This window comes from Hevea brasiliensis, chromosome 4 (genome assembly GCF_030052815.1).
Source record: "Hevea brasiliensis isolate MT/VB/25A 57/8 chromosome 4, ASM3005281v1, whole genome shotgun sequence".
NCBI classification, from domain to species: Eukaryota; Viridiplantae; Streptophyta; class Magnoliopsida; order Malpighiales; family Euphorbiaceae; genus Hevea; species Hevea brasiliensis.
The window spans coordinates 19,018,174-19,036,408 of record NC_079496.1 but is presented as its reverse complement, the minus strand read 5'-3'; the positions used below and the strand labels follow the sequence as shown (position 1 = coordinate 19,036,408).

Sequence of the window (18,235 nt, the reverse complement as noted above, 5' to 3'; positions counted from 1 at the left end):
AGTTAAGATATAGGGTAGACTAAGTGTTATTCTTGGCAATGTGAATGACATGGATGGAGAACCCAAAATGGGACCACATTAGTGAGAATAGTGATGGTGGTATGGAATCTAGTAATATGATACTCATAACATGATGTAGTCGAGGTAGTGTTAGGGGCTAGAATACAGAGCTTGGAGTTGCATGATTGGATCATACTCTATCTATTCCCTATTCCTAAAGTGAAGTGGATAACAATGGGGCAAGATTCATTTAACTTGTTAATAGTATCAAGAAGATTAGGCGAGGAATACAATAATAATGAGCAAAAGCTAGAAGGTGTGCAATGGTATTATAAACTATCTAATCAGGCAGAGAAAAGAAGTTAGTAGGTAGTAAGTTGAATAAAAGTCAATCTAATGAATCAATAGGTATGATGAGAGGAAAGAATGATAGATAATGACGCATAGGCTTTAGGTTAGACTTTTGAGATAGTGAGAAGGTAGTTAGAGGTTCATTATGAATGCCAGACAAACGTCTTTAGTGTGATCAATAGAATCATCTTGCAGTGAAGCAATAATGACAGAATAACAGTAGGGGTAGAACGAAAAAAGACAAGTATAGGTAGTTATAAATCAGTAAAAAGTTCAAGGATTAAATTAATGACCATAGGTAAGGGCGGAATTAGTGCTGAAAGAATCTATTAGTGAGAGAAATCTTTCAGAATTTAATAAAAGTTAAGGGAATAATATAAATTGTGATAGGTATGAATCATAGATCGAGTATAAGTAAAGTTAATAAATTGTAAAATATTATATCAGGAAGGACAATGAAATGGTAAAGGGTTCATGCAGCTGATACCTTATAGGTAAAGCACAATTGTGCTAAGAGATGATGAAATTTTAGGGAGAAGACCATGAAATATAAATAGTGTGCTGATTTCAGTAGGAGAAGATTTCTCTTTGTCTTCAAGTTTAGATCATACTTTTGGCTCTGAAAGTCTACATAAGCAAGGAAAATAACGTTGAGATGACCTAGTATTTAAGAACCTGATAGGCACTAGTCTGTACATTATCTTCTTAAAAGAAAATGACAGTAAGTGTGTACCTAATGTTATGCATTAAAGGACGATTAGAGTAGTGACAGGAGTTAAAACGAGTTAGTTACTAGGGCTTGCAACCCCTCTGAACTATAAACTGGAGGAATTACTATTTATGGATGAGTTCTAGTGGATGAAATTTATGTTGACGATTAAATTTTTTATTTTAGGATGCATTGATTTTAGATAGTTATAAAAATTGTATTCAAAATTAGTATTTTACTCTCTGAGTCAAAAGCTCACTCATGTTCATCATATTTTTTTAGGCTATAAGAAGAGACCTTTTTTAGAATAACCTGCTTTCTTTCCTCGCAGGTTATCAATAATTACTTAATTGTATTATTATTCTCTAAATTTATAATTTAGAACTTCACATGTACTAGCAGTAGCATTAATCTTGTCAGGGACTATATAAATATAAGTTTTTGTATTAATAAATAAAAATTTTGTATGATTTTTAAATAGTTTGTAAATAATGTAACAGAGTAGGGCTATGCTCCCTTAATTTTAGTTTCTGATAATTATTGAGTTAAGTTTGCCAAAAATAAAATTATAATAGTTTAATTTAAATTATTTTATATGCATGTTGGACCTAAATTATGGGCATGGTTATGAGTTTGGAAATAGTAAGGCTTACTATGGGACTCGAGGGTTTTAGGCTGGCCTAGGTCCTAATGCCGATCCGGCCCATAGGTTGGGTCGTGACAATAAATATTATATTATTTTATCATTAATAATTATTATAAATAGATTATAATGAAAGGAAAAAGTGGCATTTGAAAAAGGATAAGAATAAAGAAGAGGAAATGAAATGAGGGGAGATTATATTAAATACAAAATATATAGTTAAAAAATAAAGATAGATGAAAAAAAAAGTGAAAAAAAAATAGAGAAAACGTAAAGAAATGAGAACAAAAGAATAAAATGATGAATTTAGAAAGTAAAAATAAAATGACAGAAAATAAAAGAAATGATTAGAGAAGATAAAAGAAAATGATAAAAAAGAAAAGAAAATGAGAGAAAAAAATAAGAGAAAAGAGAAAGAAAATTAATATGAGAGAGGAAAAAAATGATTGAATGAATAAAATAATAAAAGGAAAGTTGATATTTGTAAGTATTTATATATTTTTATCAACATATTTTGAAATTTGTTAGTAATCCGCTTCAAAGAAAAGTAAGATTTTTCCTATGAAATTTAATAATGAAATTCAAAATTTATTGATAATTTAAATATCTAATTTTTTTATATCTCACAAATTATCAATAAATTTAAAATTTATTGCTAAATTACCAATGGATTATAAAATTTGTTGGTATTTGAAATTAATTGATAATTTAAATATTTATTTTTTTTATGTTTCAATTTACTTTTAAATAAAATTATATATAAAATATGTAAAATTTATATATTTTTATTTTTATTTTAAATTTATGGTAAATTAGGTATAGATTTTTTTTCTACTTGTTTTCGCAAACTAAAAGGATCGCCCTGGTCCTCCTTTGCCCAAGCCAGGCCGCATGGATATCCACATTTACTGTTTCTATACTTTCGAGCAATAGGCCAGCCTCCAATTATCTTCAGATTCACCAGTGTTACAGGCTCTTCCAACCCATTAAATTAATTACTCAACACAAGATCAATTATCAAACACTCATTGGTAGTTATATAATTTTTATTTAAGTCCAACATAATGAAAAATTTCACACATGTTATGTTGGTAATAAATTAAAATATTTTTAGAAAACTAGCTAGGAATAAATAATAATTGCATTGAACGGGTATCTCTCTCCCTATTTTTAACCTGACAATGTAAATTTTGAATACATACCACACAAAAATAACAGCTTTACCTAACCCATGTCTCTATAAAAGGAACCTCATTGCCTGCAGCATAATCCATCCAGCATCAGGAGTAACTTGATCAAACAGCTAACTCCAGTAAAATGGCAAGAAGCTTCACATTCGGTGCCCTCATTGCCTTGGCTCTTTGTTTCTCCTCCCCACTCAGCTTCGCCATGGCATCAGGATTGTATGTTGAAGGCAAAGTCTACTGTGACACTTGCCGCGTTGAGTTCGAGACCAAGCTCAGCGAGTTTATTTCAGGTAAATCATCAATGTAAACAATATCAGAATTTCTTTTTCATTGTTTGACATGGGTATATATAATATGCATGCAGGTACTACGGTGAAGCTGGAATGCAAGAACAGTGAGAATAACACAATAACATATGCAGTGGAGGGTGTAACTGGCGCTCAAGGCAATTACAGGCTACCTGTCGAGGGTGATCATGAGGACGAAATCTGTGAGGTGAGGTTGATCAAAAGTGGAATGGCAGACTGCACAGAACCATTTAAGAGTGTTGATCGTGCCAGAATCGTCCTAACCAAGAACGTTGGAGTGGTGCAGCCAGCCCGCTACGCTAATCCCCTTGGGTTCATGAAGAAGGAAGCTAATCCTGAATGTGGAAATGTTCTCAAGGATATGGGCTTCCTCCCTCTTAATAAATGATTTGATTTTATTGGGCATCATTAATTAATGTGCCTGATCTAAATAATTAAGGGTATTTCCCCCTTTTTCTGACATGTTTTGTATTGACTATCAGCGATTATCACATTGATGCAACTATAGCAACTTTGCCATACCATCCACCATACCCCTCTCTCTCTCTCTCTCTCTCTCTCTCTCTCTCTCTCTCTCTCTCTCTCTCTCTCTCTCTCATTTTAGTTCTTTAATTAATTTTGCATAATTGTTTAGGAAAAAAAAATTATGCATACCAAAATTTAAAATAAGAGATTTAAATTTAAATTTAATATAAATAATTGATAAATCGTGGATTTCAAATTAATATTATCATTCTACTTGTTAAAAACATTTAGAATGAATTTTTAGCCAAAGGAAAATTTCAAAATCAGCATCTTATTAATTTCTTTTTTTTTTTTAATATTTTGATGAGGCAATAAGTGTTCTGGTTTATATATAGACCAATAAAATAAATAAAATGAAAATGACAATTATATGTGTAAAAATCATATTTGTGCTTTTTACTCATTTAATTTACTTATATGAAAATTAATGTGCTTTTTACTTATTTTTTTATATTTTATATTTTCATAATCATGTTATAAAATTTTATTAATGATATAATTTTTAATTAATTATAATTTTATTTCATGTATTAATAAGTAAAAAAGTTAATTAATAGATTATTTTTTTATTATTTCTTCAAATTATTTAACATATACTAATAAAAGATAGAAAAAAGATATATGGCCATTTTTGAAATATCATTATTAGAATTTTATACTTTAAATATAAGACATGTTATCAAAAATAAATTTTAAATTTTATAAATAATTTTTAGTAAATAATTATTTGAATATATATTAATATAAGTTTAAAAAAAAATAATTCACCCTTTTCTAATATAATGGAAAATTTAATTAAAAAATAATTTTTTAAGATATATAATATGATAAGTAGAGTTTTATAATGCATAAAATTATAAACTTAAAAATTTTATATTTCTTAAAATATATAATAAAAAGAATTTTAGATAATTATTATTATTTTAAATAAAAAAGATTTTAGTAGGTGACATTTAAAAATGTTTAGATTGAAGTTGATAATATGAGGGGGAAGATAATTTTTTTTTTTTTTTAACTTCTCTTAAAAGCTTTCACTTAAAAAATTAATAGAAGAAATGAATTATTTTAAAAATATTATGGACTATACTTCAAATAAAACTCTTTATCTGACTCATTCAAACTCTAACTTGTGGTTAGAATAACATTAATATTTTGGATCAATATGCTACAAATTCGATCAAATAAATAAATAGTCTAATAAAATATGAAATTTTTAAGTTTAGGAGGACAATTTGATTTTCAATTATTTTTTTTAATAAACCTAGGGGGCATGGCCCCCAGTGCCCCCCTTCCCTCCACCACTGAAGAGAGATAGAACCTCTGATAAATAGATTGAATGATAAAATTTCACAGAATATTACTTCCTTGCTATCTTATTTTTTATTTTCTTGAGTCAAAGTTATAGAGAGAAGATGAAGAAAAATTACAATATTTTTCTCTCCAATCTACTTTCAAATAACTAGTTCATATTAGATAATTATACTGTGACTTAATTACTTTACAGTAATTTCATATCTATTGACATGGACCTAAGACAAGTTAACCCATCATGGATGAATCCAATTTTTTCCCTACATCTCTTGCTTACATTTGATGGGATCAATTCTCACTTTATTAATCTTTTGTAAACTTCATACTTAACAAATAGGTCGTCTGACTAATACATACTGTAAGAACATCTTTGCCATATAGCATTTAGGATAATATAGCTTCCTGATTCATGGAGCTATGAATAGATGCAACATACAATATCTTAGATTATTTATTACATTAATATCTTTTATTATCTCTTTTACATATCATGTGTTCATAATTATGTCTTTATTACAAAGATAAACATAATTATGTCTTATTAGTGTATATGAGAGTCTTTTCCACATTTTTAGGCTCATCATCCTCTCGCGGAGTAATCATAAATGGTTTCTCTTCGATCTTATGACAACGATGAATAATACTCTTGCAGTTTGATTGTTATACTTGAGATTGACTCATCAATGTTTACGTTACTCCCACTCAAATCAACTATCATAGTTGGATCCACCATAATGGTGCGATTGAGAGTCAATTGAAACTAATTTCACATTAAGAGTCAATTAAAACTAATTCCACATCACTAAAATTGTTCCCTCTTAGAAATGGATCCTCTTGGGTTCATGTTGCGAAAGCGAACTAGTCCTTAGTTTTATATAGAGATAAATCTTGACCTAGCTTTTAAGATCTATGAAAATCATTTTCTAAGAATATGACATCTCATAATTCAAATTCAGTTACACTATAGCTCTCATGTTTTCTTACAAAAACATATCATTTTGATTATTTTGAATATCTTATGAAGATACATTTTTTCCTTTTAGACCTACTTTTCCAAATTTGTGAGAAGATTTGTGAGCATAAGCAGCACATCCCAATGTTTCAAAGCACTTGAGTTTGGTTTTTGATTTTTTCATAACTCAAATGGCAGAGTGTTAACTAATTTAGATGGCACCCGATTGAGTATAAATATAGCAGTTAAAAATGCATTACCCTATAAGTGATTGATGAGTTTGCTTGTGCCATTATCAACTTAATCATCTCTAACTATGTTATGATTCCCCTTTTTGCAACTCCATTATGTTCAATTGTTGTTCTATTACATTTTCAATCACATAATTTTCTAAACTCATTAGATAAATATTCCCACCCTATATCCATTCTTAAAACCTTAATTTTGTGGTCTAATTAATTCTCTACAAAATTAAGCTTATGAAATAACTTGACATTTTAAATATATGAGATATTAAATAGATATAATCATACTAATTATATTCATCTATATAAATGTAATAAATAAACAACTCTATATTTAGCTCTCACAATCATTGAACCACAAACATTAGAATGAATTAATTACAATAAAGTCTTGGCCCCGATTACTTTTCCAAATAGTCTCCTTGCTTTCTACACATCGCATATAGGAAGCTAAAAAGTTTTTATTTTTATTTTTATTAAATATAATAAATATTTATATAAAAAATAATGATATAAGATAAAATGTAATTTAGGTAATATTAATATATTTTTATAAAATAAAATTATTTAATTATTTTTTTAATTACTGTACAAAACTCAACGGATGTGGTAATTTAAAAAAGAAAATTGTCAAAATTATTTAGGCTATAAAAGGCGCCCAAAAAGTGCCATAAGTTGCCCTTAAAATAGTTGTTATAGAGTTTAGTGAGAGAAACGAAATTTCTCTCCTAAAAACCCTTGAGTTAGCGTTCTCTTCAATCGACCTCCGACAAATGGCCAACAGTAATCTTCCTCGAAGAATCATTAAGGTTTGTCTATCGATCTCTCTTTCCTATTCACGATCTCACTCTCAATTTCTCTGATCGATGAGTTTCTGTTCGCTTCTCGAGAAAGTGAGTAATGAGGAATTGAAACCTCAATATCTTAATTCTATTATCATTTTTCAACTTGCATTTGTTTATGGACTGAACAAACTTGAGCCGCGTGTTTAAATTATTAGGGGAACTTGTAAATCTGGGCTCTAAATGAACTGTTCTTCTTTTATTTGTCTAGTCTGCTTTCTTGCTGTGATTTTTTGGGTTAAGTCTGAATTTTAGGTTAAAGTTAATTTTTCATGACTTGATAATCTGAATTTTGTGTTTGATTTTGATTGTGCTATAACTTTTTCTTAACACTTTCTTGAATGTGATCTAACAGGAAACTCAACGTCTCCTCAGTGAACCAGGTGGGCCGTTGACTCTTCCTTTTCTATATTTCTTTTGTTGTATTTTGTGTTAATTTGGGTTTTTGAACGAATAATTTGGATGAACAGTGCATAAATTATAGGCTTATTTTGAGTAGGATGTCAAGTAATTATGCATTTGTTTTTTGTGTGCATAAATGTTGAATTTATAGTGAATGCTTTGTTAATTTCGCTATTCATGGATGCAGCACCGGGAATCAGCGCTTCACCATCAGAGGATAATATGCGATATTTTAACGTGATGATTCTTGGCCCAACACAGTCTCCATATGAAGGTATTATTTGTGATATTATTTATGAGTGTATGGAATTTGTTTCAAAAACTTTGTTTGCAATGCATAAGAAATGCGAAATCAAATTCCTATTCAGTACTTCACTTAAATATGTTTTTGAAGCAACAAAATATTTGATTTTTGATAGAACAAAATGATCTCTTTTCAGAATAGGAGGTTCTCTTATCTCTCTTTGCTTCAATTTCTCTTTTAATTCCTGCAAAGTAGAGATAAATAGCAAGGGGAACCAGTTATCTAGGTGATGGACCCTCCCATGCTTAAGTCGGTATTCATGTAGTATTGATAGATGGGTTACTTGCTCCCTCTAACTAAATATGTATAGCTATGATAGTTTTATCATTTTGCAAGAAATTTCTTGTTTGTTTTCTCCCATTATTTTATGTCCTAACTCCTTTTTGTTCATCAGCTTTAATTTGTGGGAAGCAATGCTTCTGAATATTAGTTAGATAAGTTTTGATTCTGATGTTATTAATCTTTATAAGATAAAGATCTAAGATACAAGCAATGTGGTTTGTCTTGTCATCTTACTTAACTCGGGCTTAGCAAGTATTCCAATGAATACCTGAAATCGCATTCCTAAATACTTTTTGAGTAGTTCATGATGTGAATGGAAATGCTATAATTATTGTGCATATGGCTGTAGCTTTTCTTTCTTTCTACATTTTTTGGAATTTAGTACTGAGTGTGAAAACAATATAGTTTTCTTTTTTTCCTATGCATTTGTTATGTAACCTGTGCTATGATTGCAATTTTATTAAGGTGGGGTTTTCAAGCTGGAATTATTTTTGCCTGAAGAATATCCGATGGCTGCACCAAAGGTATTGTAATTTTGGGCATTTCTTCCACTGCTTCTTGGAAATGAATCATTTATTGCATTGGCTGTTTAAAAATGATTAGGATGTTTTGCTAGAATGAAATACATTCTTTAGTATTGTTGAAGTTCGTTTGTGTTTGCTCCTTTTGTCATAACGTTGAATTTGCTTATTAATTGATATGCATTAGTAATATTGTCCTTCTTGTGCTTCGTTGAGTTTGAATTGATGCCTTTGGTTTTCCCTCCTGCCTGGCTCCCATTTTTTGGTAAAATTTTAAATAGTTGGTTGTGATTATAGCAATGTTCATGATAATTCATGACAATTAGATGTACTTTGACAAGATCAATTTTAACATCTGGGGTTGGTTTTTGGCATTTGGAGTTGGGGAACATCATTTTTAGGCTTAGAAAAGATTGCGGGTGTGTGCTTGGAGGCTTATCATGCCTTGTCTTCCTTGTTTACACAATCGAAGGTTCCTTAATTGTACATTGGAAATGAAAAGAAATAAAATAGAGCAAAAGAAAAGTAGTCTATTTTCCATTATATTGTTTGGTTATCTTATGTGAAGAAGTGAATAGAAAAAGAACTAAGTTTGTAAATTCTTTTTTTGCTGTTATGCAATCATCATGCAGCCAACTGTACCTTTATAAGAATTCTGAATCCCAAGCTGGCATATCTATTTTCATTGTACACACACACACACACACACACACACTATTGTTGCATTAAATGATGAAAACTATTAACCTGGATCCCCATTAGCAGTAAATGTTATGAGATTTACAAGCATTCCTTCAAAACCATTGACAAGAGTAAGATTCAGTTTCTCCAAATTGTAGTTCTCAGGTTGATCCACTTAACCATTCTTTGAGTATTTGACAACATTAAGTTCTCATAATTAACTAACCATTCAAGTTTTATCTCCTGGTAATGTTTGTGTGTAAAAGAAATGGAAATTCCATAATAATTCATTGGACCTAAATATGTAAATTTGAAGCTTTCCTGTTTGTAAATGCGTTGAACATTATCAGCCTTAATCTGACCTATGTGTCTCTGCATATTAAAAACTTGAATGAAATCCTGTGGGACAATGTGAAGTTTCCATCTCTAACAATAACCCTTAAAATTTCATGGACAGGTTACCATTTTAACTCTCATTTTGCTTCCCATGGTTGGGGGAATTGAGACAGGTTGTCCCTTTAATATTTGGGAGTACTGCTTGTCCACTGGCGCCTTTTTTTTTTTCATTATCTTGGAAATAGCATCATGTTATATGGTCATAATTACCATATTTACAAGGCTAATTTGTTTGGGCTTGTAATGTTTGTTTTTCTGTGCCCAAAAATATAAAGAGGCTGAAGATAACCTTAGTTATCCCTGAATGGATCTGGATATTTGAAATCTAAGGTGATGTTCAGGCAAAATTATCTTTCAAATCACAGTTTCTAATATCAGTTCAGGAGAAATTACTTAATAGTACGTTGAATGTCATTTACAATATTCTATGTGACTGACTGGGTTAATGGTCTACTTTTTGAATTCAACCTGAATTAGACCTAGTCAAAATTTCATGATCTTCATATATCAACTGCTCATCCTAAAATTTTTGTATTTTACTGATTTGGGTATATTTCATAATATTATTATTTTCCCTCTTACAGGTTCGATTTCTTACCAAAATTTATCATCCTAACATTGACAAGGTGAGCTTTGTTTCTCCTGTTTCTCTCTTTATGTTTTATTCTTGTTTCACGTCTCCAACAGAGTAAATTTTCTGATGTAGCTTGGAAGGATATGCCTTGATATTCTCAAAGACAAATGGAGTCCTGCTCTCCAGATACGAACTGTACTTTTGAGGTACTATGAGATATGATTTCTTTTTTGGTTTGCTGCTTCCTATTTGAATATTTTCAATCATGAAGCTTGTGATGGCAAGCATTTGTGAGTTGACTGAAGGACTGGCATTCAAGGAGTATTTTCACAGGTTGTATAAATATGAAATAACATTAAAACATGAAAAATATCTCTGCTGCTGCCTCTTTTGTTTTCTGTTTCTTATTCTCTTTTTTGTTTTTGAAAAAAAAAAAATCAAATCCCTCTCATGTAGATATGATTAAAATGACCAATTGAGATACAATGTTAAATGTGTTAGAATAATTAGTCTTATAATTGTGCATATATGACAAATAAGATAGATGTAATATTACTTTTTTTTTTTTTTTTTAAATAGTATCCAAGCACTTCTTAGTGCTCCAAACCCTGATGATCCACTTTCTGAGAACATTGCCAAGCATTGGAAAACAAATGAGGCTGAAGCTGTTGAGACAGGTGATTTTTCTAGTTTCACGGCAATTTTTTCTTTGGTTAACATTGATGCCAATGCTGTTTTAGTCCGCATTTGTCACAGTATTTTTTTTTGGTTCTCCAAATTGAACACTGCAGCAAAGGAATGGACCAGATTATACGCAAGTGGTGCATGATGGTATGGTGGAAACTTACCATCAAATGAAGATCATGTTATATATGCTATTAACTGTTAATTTGAATCAAAATTTGAAGATTTGATGTTTGAACAAATTATAATTTGATATTTTTCAAAGCTTCCGGATACTGCCTATTAAATTGCTGTCTGATGTTGGAAGCATCGTCTTGAAACTTGTATGATAAGGAAACATTGTTCATCGCTCTCTGCATTTGTGCATGTATAAATAGGTTCAGGGATTCCAACCTTGAAATTTTTGAAACCTTGGTGACTGCTGCAAGCGAGCGGGGTAGTTCATGTGATTTTGTGGATTGAGTATTTGTGAAAAATTGCTTGTTTGGTAGGAAAATGATATTTTAAGATCAAGTAATTATCTCATTGCTGAATATAGCATATTAACTTCCCACTATTATTGCATGTATGAACTGTAAATCGATGTATTGATATTAAATTCCAGGCAATCAATCCCCAATAGAAGAATGAAACAAATTTTGGAAGTCTTCGTTGATGATAGTTATGACTAGTCTATTGGCATAAAGTATGTATTCCATTGAAAGTTATACCCGTGAGGTGTGAAGCCCAATCTTTGAATTTAAACGCTTAACGTACTGGTGAAAACAGCGAGGCCTCGATAAACAAAAAATGAAGCTTGAATCACTATGAAATCCTTACGCCTTCAATCTTCATAAAGTATTTCGAGGCAACACGATACTGCACAATGAACGCCATTGCATCCGAACCAACGGGCTCCGCACTGTTGTTTTTTAAGCATTGAGCGCTGACTCTCAATTTATGTCTTAATTGCAGTCATGCACATAAACATCAAATATTTACCTTCACAGGTATACTTGCTCCTGCGAAGGGTCTCACTAATGAATTCAATGTTCTAGAGCCTGGACCTTGAAACTCTTCTTTAAATAGGGTTATCTAAGTACATTGTAGAACGTCTGTAATCAAGTTTCTCTTGCAGTTACTCTTCTACGAGTTCCACCCTTGATCTTCTCTGGCTACGCTTCTGCTGCTTGATCTTTTGGCCGTTTCTCTTTCTTTATGGATAAATGCTCTTTTAAATATTCTTTCGAAGGTCTCAAAATTAGTAATGTTTTCATGATTTTCAAATCTTCGTAGTGTTTGAAATGAAGAAAAAGTTTTTCAAAATATTTGGAAGTTTTAAATAGAAAGCATCTTTGATATGCTAGAAAATAAAGATTACTAAAAGACTTTAAAAATTCAAAAACCTTATTTTAAAAAACCTTCTACTCAATTAAACAAATTCAAGATTTTGAAAAACTTTCTATCACTTTAAAAAACTTTATACCAAACAGAGGCTAAAAGCATATATATACCTATCTCTCTCTCTCAATGAAGTAACAATCTCTCAATGAAGTAACAAGTAATTCCACCCTAACTAATATAATTTCTCGATATTAACAAAATCAAATAGATGTTAAAAAAAAAAAAAAACCAACATGGCTTTATAACAAGAAATCAAGTGGGCCAAAGAATTAGAGATATTATGGATAATAATTTATAGAGATTAGATATTAATTAATTTACTTATCAACAATATAAAACACTTGATCTTTATTACCAAGGCCAAGGTTGCTCTTCTATCTGACAATCCAAATAAAACAAGAATAATATGGGATGTCTACGGTTTATACTATGAAAATCATAGGATTTCTCCATTAACAATGCATTATAATCACAGTAATTTGCATTAATGTTCATATTTATAAGCTACATTACAATTTACAAAATACACAAAACCATGGCCAGAAGGGAAGAAGAAAGAGCAGTGGTGAAAAAAGGTGAAGAAGGTCTCAAATTGGCAATCTCACTGTATGAAGAGTTTGGACTTCCACTTGGGCTTTTGCCTCTTGATGATGCAATTGAAGTAGGGTTCGTTCGGAGCTCCGGATACATGTGGATCCTCCAAGAAAAGAAAGTTGTGCACAAGTTCAAGATGATAGGAAAACTTGTGAGCTATGACACAGAGGTAACTTGTTACATTGAACCCAACAAAATCAAGAAGCTCAAAGGAGTGAAAGCTAAAGAACTCATATTTTGGACACCATGTGGGGATATCTTTGTGGATGATCCTCCCACCGGAAAGGTTCATTTCAGGGCCATCGGTGGTCTCACTGTCACGTTTCCCGTCGAGGCTTTTGGCCTTGGTCAATAATTATTTATTTTCCTATATCACATATTATGCATTGTAATTGACTAATCAAGAACTATCACTTTGTGATCAAGGCAATTTATCCATTGTTTCTTATTAAACACAAGCTAAAATCTCTTGGTATACAATCGTTCACAACGTTTAAGAAGTTTTGGGTATACATAAATTATTAAAATTATACAAAATGAAAAACAAAACAAACTAAAACAATAAAAGAATCGAATCAAACCGAATCTGTTCAATTTGTCGATTATGTACAGTATGCCAAACATTGCCTTTTTTTTTCACTAAAATGATGTTGTTTGCTCACTTTCTCCCTACCCAGTACTCAGGCCTAATCCCCAATCCCAATGGCCATTCATCCCAACAAATCAAAGCCACAGCCAAGAACAAAATCATGAACAAATTTACATGTCATAACAAATTCAAACGACAAATGTACAAAGTTTAAGAAAAAGTTTTTCAACAAAATTCCCTTCTCATAACAAATTTCAAGAACAAAATCAAAGCTTGTGAACTATGGTGAGAGAACTTAAGGCGTTATTTAGAGAGACCTTGAGGTAAAGCTGTGATAGTCGAAATCTCGAAATGCTACAATGGTGTGCATGCATGGTTATGGCAAAGGCATCGAGCTGAGAGAGGTTCATGGCACACCAGGAGGACCTGATCAGGATGATGATATTGATGATGTGTGACTATGGATTGGGTAACTGTGATTGAAGGGAAATAAAAAGAATACTCATATTAAAGGGAAACGGAAGAAAACTAATGTTGTCCGCCTGCATACTACTCCCATCACACCGTCAAATGTATATATTCAGTCAATCATTAATTATAAAACAACATCATATCATGACACACGAGAATCATATACATTCAACTAATAATTCATCTTATATTTTGAATTCATAATAATCATGTTTAAATAATAAAAATCTTATAAGTTGATGTAGTGTGTAACGTAAGTAAATAAGAATCACTATTAAATTATTAAAAATAAATAAGATCTAATGCAAGATATTAAGAAACACAAGATTCAATTAAAAATTTAAAAATAAAATAAAGCAAACTGATATAATTTTATTAAGAAGAAAACTTTATTAAAATAAATCTAAACACTTATACATAATAAAAATATAATATTTATTTTAAATAGAAAATATATTTAAAAACCTAAATTTAATATAAATAATATTTAAAAAATTTAAATAAATTAAAAAATATAAATAAAATTTATTTAAAAATAAAATTCAAAATTCAAAATATAGGAAATATAAATATTCAGATTTGATTTTGATTTGTGTATCATGTCAAAAAGCCCTTGTTTGGATGTGGGGAAAATAGAGGGAAAGAAAAATAAGTAAAGGAAATAAAAAATATTAATATTTTCTTTTGTTTGAAAAAGAAGGTATAATAAACTGAGGATAAAAAATAATTTTTATTTTACTCTTATTATTTCCTCTTCAATTTAAAGAGAAAATAATAAAAGTGTGAGAAAAATATGCTTATGCATCAAAATTATAAAATTATCTTTTTTAAAATTTTTTTTAAAATATATAAGATAAAATTATAAATTTATTATATTTTTCTTTTTTTCTATTTATTTTTTACCCTTTCTATCTAAATAAGAGCAAATAAAATAATAAAAAAATATTCTTTATTTTTCTTTTTCCTAAAAACTTTTCCAAACAGAGTGAAAGTCTTGTATGTTGTTTATGTGGTTGCTCTGTCAAACGTCTACATTTTCATGTGCACCGTACAAACCAGAAGACAAACAGTACAATACCTTCCATCATTTGGGCAAAATAAGACACGTAGTTTTTTAACGGCCATAATCATCTAAATGTTATCCCCATCTCATCTAAAGTCCTATTTAACATTTAATTTCAGAACCTAAAATTATTTTTCTTAATAAAAATAATATCTTAAATATTATTGAGAAAAATATTTTAAAAGTAATTATTTTATTATTTTAATATTTTTATAATTAAAATTAATTAAATTTAATTTTTAATTATTTTTTAATATTTTTTAATTAATATATTTAAAAAAATATTCTTTTAATAATAATTTTAACAATAATATCAAACCCTAAACGTAATCACCATCTCATTCTACCGCAAATTCTTTTTACCGTACTAACTGTATTCGTAAGAGTACAGAACCCAACCAGCCACTGTTTGAATCAAACTTTTCACTTCAGTTTCTTTGTCTTTTCCCTGTTTTTATTATTTATATTTATATTTTTTCCTTTTTTTTTACATGTCCTTTTCTGTTTTATTTATTATTATTATTCATGTCGGCGATCATTTGTTGTCGGTGCAGTTGCTCTATCACGTGCTCTCGTGCAGTTTTCTGAATTCGCGAATCTGTTACGATCGCCTCTGTTAATTTACAGAAATATCTACGTGAATTTTATAATTTTAAAAAAAATTAATTTAAGAAAGTTTATAATTATCTCTTTTAAGAATATTTTTTTTAATTATTAAAATCGAATTCTCCCTGAAAGTGCAATTCTATGAATGAGAAATTAAGTAGGTGTAAGTGCATGTTTATGTTTTTTAATTGCTTCCACGTACAAACACTCTACTGTGAATAAAAATTTTCTAATATAATAATATATTAAGTATTTTCAAATACTCTGACTCAATTAAATTGGTGGGATCCTTACAACGGCCCCTTTGAAAAATAGATATGGCTCCCATAAATGAATTTATTGTACCTATATTTTTTTTTCAAATTTCATTAAGCAAATATTTTTTTAAAAATATTATTCATATTTTTTAATATTTAAAATATTCAAAAAAATAAATTAATAAAAAATATTTTTTCATTAAATAAAAATTAAATTATTTTTTATTTTTAAAATTTTAATAATTTTATTAAAATGTGAAGATATTCATTTATATATAATAGACACATTATTAATTTAATATTATAAAATTATTTTTATAAAATAATATATTTTTAAAAATATTTTTTATATTTTTTATATATAAATTATTTTTTCACGAAACGGTAAGAGAGACGAAGTAAAAAATTATACCTTTATTTCATGGCTTCAAATGTATTTGAACAGACTTTAAATTTTGTTTCAACACCCTATTTCTTTTATCTTATAAGCTTTTGTTTTTTTTTTTTTCCTCCAAGCTTTTGGTAAATTATAATTTCATCTTTGCATTTTGTCATTATTAACAAATTGATCTCGCAACTCAATTAAGCTTTTATCCAAAAAATTTGGAGTCAACTATATAGATTCTCTTTCTTCACTTTAAACGATTTTAGATTAAATTCTCGTAAATGTGTAATATTTCTATGTCATATTGTACTACTCTTCTTCAAATTAGTTTAAGTTTACCCTTTTTTTTCTTTCTATTCTCTAACATGTGTTTACTTATCTAAATAGAGCCTCCGTATGTCTACGCTTCACATGACCAAACCACTTCAATCTCCCTTCTCTTAACTTATCATCAATTGACACTACTCCTACCTTTTCTCTAATACTCTGTCTAGTATGGCCACACATCCACTTAACATTCTCATATCCGCAATTCTTAACTTAGACACATACGACTCCTTCAGTGCCCAACACTCACTACCATATAACATGCCCGGTCGCATGACTGTACGGTAAAATTTTCCTTTTAACTTATTGGGAATCTTGCAATCACATAAAACTCCCGTGGCACGTCTCTACTTCAACCAACCGATTTTAATCCTATGGCTAACATCCTCCTCACATCTCCCATCTACTTGAAGGACTGAACCAAGATATTTAAAGTGATTACTTTAAGACAGTACCACTCCATCCAAACTAACTCCTTCCCTATCACAGTTTGGCCTTCACTGAACTTGCAATGCATGTATTCTGTCTTCGTTCTACTTAACTTAAATCCCTTTGATTCTAGAGTACTTCTCCAATACTCTAGCTTTCTATTGACTCATTCTCGTCTCATCTATCAGAACTATATCATCCGCAAACATCATGCACCAAGGGATACTCTCTTGCATATATTTCGTCAATTCATCTAAAATTAATGTAAAAAGGTAAAGGCTTATAGCTGAAACTTGGTGTAATCCAACTGAGATAAGAAAATCTCTTATGTCCCCTCCCATTGTGAGCACAATAGTAGTTGCTCCTTCATACATATCTTTCAACACTTGTATATACCTAATAGATACCCTCTTTTGTTCTAACACTCTCCATAAGACATATCTTGGAATACTATCATAAGCCTTTTCCAAATCGATAAAAATCATGTGTAGATCTTTCTTTCCATCTCTATATTTCTACTTCAAACTTCTAATGAAAAAGATCGATTTCATAGTTGAACGACCGGGCATGAAGCCAAATTGATTGGAAGAGATAAAAGTATCATGACATAGTTGATGTTCCACAACTCTCTTCCACAACTTCATAATATAACTCATGAGTTTAATTCTCTAATAGTTTGAGCAACTCTGTATGTCTCCCTTATTTTTAAAAATAGATACTAAAATATTTCTCCTCTATTCATCGGACATTTTCTTTGAATTTAAAATTTTATTAAACAATTTAGTTAATCATACCACTCTCATATCTCTCAAATGCTTTCACATTTAATTGATATTCCATCGAGTTCCAAACAAATTGATCTCTATATTTTTTAAAATATGCCACAACATCGCTAACTTTTGCCTTTACCAGCCCAATGGTAAAAGAAAAATATATCAAAAGAGAATTTTTAAAAATCTAAAATTACCTCTCTCCTCCTCAAGCCCGATTATGAAACCCTAGTAAACCATCTCATGTCTTCCTCCAATGACCAACATTGCTGAGTCCCTCTTCACCATCTGAAAGCAAGCTCGCCACGACTCACTCCTCTGACTTGCTTGTCTTATTCTCCGCCCATCCTAATGTTCAGGCCATGTCCGGTATCCTCCTCTGCAAGCACCTTACACGGGTAGCTGCCAACGACTCGTTCCTCTGCCCAAAGCTCGCTGAATCAA

The 18,235-nt window shown here is 30.0% G+C and overlaps 3 protein-coding genes across 3 annotated transcripts; all 3 read left to right on the top strand.

Moving 5' to 3' along the window:
- The first annotated feature begins 2,982 nt into the window (after nt 1–2,982).
- On the top strand, nt 2,983–3,722 carry LOC110633958 (olee1-like protein). The gene is made up of 2 exons (XM_021782808.2): nt 2,983–3,180; nt 3,255–3,722. The coding sequence occupies exons 1-2, from the start codon at nt 3,021–3,023 to the stop codon at nt 3,584–3,586; spliced, it is 492 nt and encodes a 163-aa protein (XP_021638500.2). The 5' UTR covers nt 2,983–3,020; the 3' UTR covers nt 3,587–3,722.
- Nucleotides 3,723–6,883: 3,161 nt separating this feature from the next.
- On the top strand, nt 6,884–11,263 carry LOC110633953 (ubiquitin-conjugating enzyme E2 36). The gene is made up of 8 exons (XM_021782804.2): nt 6,884–7,040; nt 7,429–7,456; nt 7,663–7,749; nt 8,527–8,585; nt 10,244–10,285; nt 10,366–10,439; nt 10,813–10,910; nt 11,025–11,263. The coding sequence occupies exons 1-8, from the start codon at nt 7,005–7,007 to the stop codon at nt 11,060–11,062; spliced, it is 462 nt and encodes a 153-aa protein (XP_021638496.1). The 5' UTR covers nt 6,884–7,004; the 3' UTR covers nt 11,063–11,263.
- A 1,572-nt stretch (nt 11,264–12,835) lies between these two features.
- LOC110633952 (uncharacterized) lies at nt 12,836–13,249 on the top strand. The gene has a single exon (XM_058146263.1). It carries the CDS (start codon nt 12,836–12,838, stop codon nt 13,247–13,249), a length of 414 nt encoding a protein of 137 aa, XP_058002246.1.
- Nucleotides 13,250–18,235: the final 4,986 nt, after the last annotated feature.

Excerpts from the sequence above, each read along its gene's own strand:
- LOC110633953 (XM_021782804.2), top strand. The coding sequence starts at position 7,005 with ATGGCCAACAGTAATCTTCCTCGAAGAATCATTAAG. Across the intron at positions 7,457-7,662 it reads ACGTCTCCTCAGTGAACCAG|CACCGGGAATCAGCGCTTCA; the intron begins GTGGGCCGTTGA and ends TCATGGATGCAG. Across the intron at positions 10,440-10,812 it reads ATACGAACTGTACTTTTGAG|TATCCAAGCACTTCTTAGTG; the intron begins GTACTATGAGAT and ends TTTTTTAAATAG.
- LOC110633958 (XM_021782808.2), top strand. The coding sequence starts at position 3,021 with ATGGCAAGAAGCTTCACATTCGGTGCCCTCATTGCCTTGGCTCTTTGT. Across the intron at positions 3,181-3,254 it reads GCTCAGCGAGTTTATTTCAG|GTACTACGGTGAAGCTGGAA; the intron begins GTAAATCATCAA and ends ATATGCATGCAG.
- LOC110633952 (XM_058146263.1), top strand. The coding sequence starts at position 12,836 with ATGGCCAGAAGGGAAGAAGAAAGAGCAGTGGTGAAAAAAGGTGAAGAA.